Source organism: Daucus carota, chromosome 4, assembly GCF_001625215.2.
Source record: "Daucus carota subsp. sativus chromosome 4, DH1 v3.0, whole genome shotgun sequence".
In the NCBI taxonomy this organism is placed as follows: Eukaryota; Viridiplantae; Streptophyta; class Magnoliopsida; order Apiales; family Apiaceae; genus Daucus; species Daucus carota.
In genome coordinates, this window is record NC_030384.2 from 20,753,336 (window position 1) to 20,758,916 (window position 5,581).

The following is a 5,581-nucleotide window of genomic DNA, read 5'->3' on the forward strand; positions in this document are numbered from 1 at the left end:
CTTTAAACCTTGAAGGGCTACTGTAAGCCCAAAACCTTGAAAGCTTGAAAAGTTTTCCTTCCAATCAGTGCAGCCAAGTTGTCGAGTTGTGTTTCCTGAGTTTTAATGTTTTCGATTTCCAAATTTTTGAATTTTAAGCCAAGTAATGTTAATAATATGCCTACTACCCCCCGAGTTCTTTAGCATAATTACAATTATGGTGGAGAACTAGATGCGACTGAAGCCCTTATTATTCTTTAAAGCATACATGAGGCGTTCAATTAACAATCATGGTAGGCAAACAAGCATAAAAAAAAAATTCATAACGGAAAGCTGCGAAATTTTATTGAATCTCATGGTAACAAGTTGACATAGCATAATTTTGGGGGGTGTAAAGACACCACCCCCCGAGCATCCTAGCAAATAAAGCAAATAGTAGCCTGATAATTTTCCTAAAAGCATAGCGATTACAACTAATAAACCGCCTTTATTGTCTTGACCCCAAAGCCGAAGCCTACAGAAATACTACCCGGGTGAAGCTACTGGTAATACCTCTTTAAGTGTTGGGCATTTCATGCCCGTGGTATGAGTCTTCCGTCCATGTCTGTAAGGTGGTGGGTACCTTCCCAGAGCACTATCTTGATAATATATGGGCCTTCCCACTTTGCACCGAAGGCCCCATGAGCGGGAACCCTCATGTTAGGCATCATTTTCCTTAGAACCAGGTCTCCCGTTTTGAGGGGTCGAGCCCTCACTTTCTTATCAAAATATTTACGGGTCCTCTGTTGATATGCGGCAAGTCTGAACTGAGCCGTATCCCTTACTTCTTCAATCAGGTCAAGGTAGAGCCTGTGGTTGACTTCATTATTCTCAGGATCATAGTTATCCCTTCGAAGGGACCCTGATCCAACTTCCACAGGAACCATGGCTTCACACCCGTATGTTAGGGTGAACGGGGTTTTGCCAGTGGTAGACCTTGGAGTGGTATTGTAAGACCACAACACCACTGGAAGTTCTTCCGGCCAACATCCCTTTTTCTCTTCCAGTTTGGCTTTCAGTGTGTGCTTAATAATCTTGTTTACGACCTCCGTCTGATCGTTACTCTGAGGGTGGCACACCGCGGAAAAGCCTTTCTTTATGCCAAGGTGTTCACAGAAATTCCTCATTTCATTGCTATCAAACTGCTTCCCATTGTCTGATATGAGCTTGTAGGGTACCCCGTATCGACAGACGATTGCACGATAAACGAAGTCTACCAACTTCCTCGCAGTGATGGAAGCCAAGGGTTCAACCTCAGCCCATTTAGTAAAGTAGTCTACAGCCACGACTGCGTATTTCACCCCACCTTTTCCTTTGGGTAATTCACCAATCAGATCTATACCCCAAACAGCAAATGGCCAGGGGCTTGTCAAGGCCTTTAGGGGTACCGCTGGGCTCTTATTCGTATTAGAGAACCTTTGGCAGCTGTCACAGGCCTTGGCGAAGGCATGAGCATCCTTGTAGAGGGTAGCCTAGTAATAGCCTTGACGGAGGATTTTATGAGCGAGGGAGGCACCCCCCGAGTGATTCCCACAAATTCCTTCATGCACCTCGCGCATAATATATTCACATCTTATCCCAGCAATGCACCTAAGGAGGGGCCGGTTGAAGCCCCTTTTGTAAAGGATTCCATCATAGATTACATATTGGGCTGCCTTGTATCTCAATTTTCTGGCATCATCCTTGTCTGCAGGTAGGGTTCCGTTGGCTATGTATTCCTGGATTGGGGTTGTCCACAGGTCAGACTCATCGACCTCAACATCTAGGACTTCAATCTTGGGGATGCTAGGCTGATACTGGATTTCGAGGGGGATCACCCCAAGCATGTGTGCATCCCTCTGAGAGCCTAACTTGTCCAGGGCGTCTGCATCTGCATTTTCAGATCTTGGTATTTGCTCTAGCTTGATTTCCCTGAATTTCCCAATTAGTTCCTGGGCATATCGCATATAGAGATCAGTATGGGAACCCCTAGCTTGGAAGCCTCCTCGGATGTGCCAGACTACCAGCATAGAATCACTGTAAACATTCATATTTTCTACCCTCATCTCCAAGGCTAGCTTCAGCCCCGCTATTAGGGCTTCATACTCCGCGTCATTGTTGGTGGCTTTAAAGTCGAAGTGAATGGAGCTTTGCAGCTTATGGCCTTCCGGGCTGACTAGGACAATGCCAGCCCCGGCCCCATTTCCATTGACAGCCCCATCGACGTACAAGTTCCACCAAGAGGAACAATTCTCGGGTATGGCTATTGAAGACTGAGGTTCAGGTACACATTCCATACCTTCAACTTCAAAAGTAGGTGGAAACTCTAAGATGAAGTCGGCTAGTGCTTGCCCCTTGATGGTGGTCCTTGGCTTGTACTCTATATCAAATTGGCCTAGCTCGACTGCCCATTTCATGATCCTTCCAGAGGCTTCGGGCTTGTGTAGTACTTTCCTGAGAGGGAAGGGCGTTCGCACTTCAATCTTGTGGGCCTGGAAGTAAGGCCTTAGTTTACGGGAAGCCAAGATTAGTGCGTAGGCTAACTTCTCCATATTCGAGTAACGGGTTTCAGCATCGAGTAGTCTTTTGCTCACATAATATACCGGCTACTGGGCTTGCTCTTCCTCCTTGATCAGGACAGCGCTAATTGAGAACTCGGAAACCCCTAGGTAAAGGATTAAGGCTTCACCCTCCGTTGGTTTTGCCAACAGTGGCGGGCTCCCAAGTTGCTCCTTCAGCTTCAGGAAGGCAGCCTCGCATTCTGTCGTCCATTCAAATTTTTGCCCCTTTTTTATGGCTACAAAGAATTCTCTACATTTGTCTGAGGACTTTGAGATGAACCGATTTAGGGCGGCAACCCGGCCTGTAAGGCATTGCACCTCTTTTACATTCCTAGGCGACCTCATTTCAATTAAGGCCTTGATCTTCGCAAGGTTAGCTTCGATTCCCCTGTGATTGACAATGAAGCCCAGGAACTTGCCAGATTCAACCCCGAATACGCACTTTTGGGGATTCAACTTCATCACGTAATCCCTTAGTATGTCGAACATCTCTGATAAGTGTGTCACATGATCATAAGCTTCCTTTGATTTGACTAGCATGTCATCCACATAAACTTCCATTGTTTTCCCAATCTGGTCCTTAAACATCTTGTTGGCCAATCTTTGATATGTAGCCCCAGCATTTAGCAAACCAAACGGCATGCCTATATAGCAATAAAGCCCCCTGTCAGTGATGAAGGAGGTGTGTTCCTGATCTGGCTCAAACATGGGGATTTGATTGTAGCCCGAGTAGGCGTCCATGAAGCTTAACAGTGCATGCCCCGCAGTGGAATCCACCAATTGGTCAATTCGAGGAAGCGGGAAGCTGTCCTTAGGGCAAGCCTTGTTCAGATCAATAAAATCTATACATGTTCTCCACTTTCCGTTAGGTTTCTTCACCAACACCGGGTTTGCTAGCCATGTAGGGAAGAAAGCTTCTTTCACTAGGTCTGCCTTCAATAGTCGGTCTACCTCTTCTTGAAGAGCGGTAGCCCTTTCCCCACTAATTGGTCTTCTCTTCTGTCTGACTCTCTTCCTGTCTGGGTCAATATTGAGGTGGTGGCACATGACTTCTGGGTGAATCCCGATCATATCTGAATGATTCCAAGCAAAGACGTCCAAATTATTCTTTAAGAATGCGGCTAGGGTTTCCCCAAGGTCCGGCCCCAATTGCTCCCCGATTTTTCAGTTCTTTAGAGGGGTCAGACTCATCCACCAAGATGGACAGGGTATCCCAAGCTGCTCCGGTCTTTACTTGGGTTTCCGGCATCCTTGGGTCGAGGTCAATCTCAACGGTAACCTCTTTGTTGCCACCCTCTTGGGGTTGCATACCCAGGATTTCATGAACGGGAAGCCGTGTCCGGTTTCCGAGTTAATAGGTTACCATAGCATTGTTGAAGTCACAAGGTGCCTCGCACTCCTTTCCTTGCTTTTTATTTTGGGGCTGCTTTCGACCGACCCCTTCAGAATCACTGTCAGTAACATCTTCCACGATCCCTTCAACCAGGGTTTCAGCTGTATCAATATTTTTTACTAGGGGGTGCATCCGTGAGTGTAAGCCCTCCATGTACGGCATGTGAGGCTTCTAGATAAGGGTCTTCCCCTGGATGTTGCACAATGATCACCATGTTGCAGGTTTCTTTCACAAACTTTATCAGAACTCTTCCCTGAGCCTTAGTTTCGGGTTCCTCTTCTATATCCACTTGCTTGTAACAGCTCTCCGGGATGTCTTCATCCATTTGCTGGGCCTCTTTACGGGCTTTTATTGCAGATCTCAAAGCCTTGCTATAGCATTCCCGGGAGTCAGCCTGACATGCCCGTACACATCCTACCCAATTGGGGGTTGGGAACTTCATTGATAAGTGGTAGATTGAGGTCACGATCCGCATATCCCTTAAGATGGGCCTGCCCAGGATCCCGTTATAGGAGATGTCTTCGTTCACTATCATGAACTCTGCAACTTGAGTGGTAGCCCGGGGTTCTACTCCAAGGGTGATTGGGAGTCTTACCTTTCCAACAATCTGGACGGCATTCCCCGTGAAACCATACAATTCATTGTAGCAGGCCATCATGTCTTTATCCGCCATTTTCATTCTTTGGTACGCACTGTAGGCCAGGATATTGACAGAGCTTCCGTTATCGACAAGAAGCCTGTGCACATTGACATTTCCGATCACGGCTATTACCACCAGGGCATCGCTATGAGGATGGTGTACCGCGCGTGCATCTCCCTCAGTAGGTCCATGGTCTCCCCTTTGAACATTTTGGGAGGCCTTTCAGACAGATGGCACACATTGGTTAAGGGCAGCCCTCGGGCTTCCCGCACATATCTTTTCATAGCACTGCGTCCCTGGCCTCCCACGAAGGGTCCTCCGATGATCATTCGAACACTGCCAGCCCGGGTGTTACGGTTAATTAGCTTCCTGGTTATTTGTCCTCTCAGCTTTCTTTTCCTTATACTTTTTAGCCTCTTGGGCTACAAACTCTGTCAAATACCCGGTTCTGATTAGGTCCTCTATGTGATCCTTGAGATGCACGCATTCTGCCGTGTCATGCCCATTTAAGTCGTGGAAAGCACAATATTTCCCCTGGTCTTTCTGTCCAAGGGGTCCACTTCGAAAGGGCTTCCGGAAGAGCCTCGCCTTGTCTCCATCCTCGAAAATATGATCTATGGGAGCTGTTAGAGGCGTGTATTCGTGGTATCTTGCCTCTCTTGTCTTCCTCATCGTTAGCCTTGACTTGTTGAAGCCCTGCGTGCTGGTTGTGTTCACAGTAATGGGCGAAGTCTTGCCATCTCGGCCCTAGGATTTCTCACCAGCAGGCCTTATGTAGGAGTTCCTCTTGTAGGTGTTCCTCTTATCTGGGCTGTAAGACCTGTCTCTCTTGTTTTTCCAACTGCTACGGCTTTCAGACTTCGACTCCTTCTTCAACTTAGCTAGAGATTCCTCAATTACCTTATGGGGTTCTGCCCTGGCAAAGAAGTCAGCCAGGGTTTCGGGCTCCCGCCCTTGTAACTCCTTCCAAAAGTCTGTTCCAGGCCTTAC

The 5,581-nt window shown here is 47.4% G+C and overlaps 1 protein-coding gene across 1 annotated transcript; it reads right to left on the reverse strand.

Annotated features, from left to right (window-relative positions):
• Window positions 1–551: 551 nt before the first annotated feature.
• Window positions 552–3,299, reverse strand: LOC135152243 (uncharacterized). Its single transcript, XM_064092091.1, has 3 exons — window positions 2,877–3,299; window positions 1,662–2,489; window positions 552–1,490 (listed from the first exon to the last, which is right to left on the reverse strand). The coding sequence occupies exons 1-3, from the start codon at window positions 3,297–3,299 to the stop codon at window positions 552–554; spliced, it is 2,190 nt and encodes a 729-aa protein (XP_063948161.1).
• Window positions 3,300–5,581: the final 2,282 nt, after the last annotated feature.

Excerpts from the sequence above, each read along its gene's own strand:
- LOC135152243 (XM_064092091.1), bottom strand. The coding sequence starts at position 3,299 with ATGGACGCCTACTCGGGCTACAATCAAATCCCCATGTTTGAGCCAGAT. Across the intron at positions 2,490-2,876 it reads CGCCTAGGAATGTAAAAGAG|GCCCACAAGATTGAAGTGCG; the intron begins GTGCAATGCCTT and ends CCTTACTTCCAG. Across the intron at positions 1,491-1,661 it reads GATACAAGGCAGCCCAATAT|GCTACCCTCTACAAGGATGC; the intron begins GTAATCTATGAT and ends GGCTATTACTAG.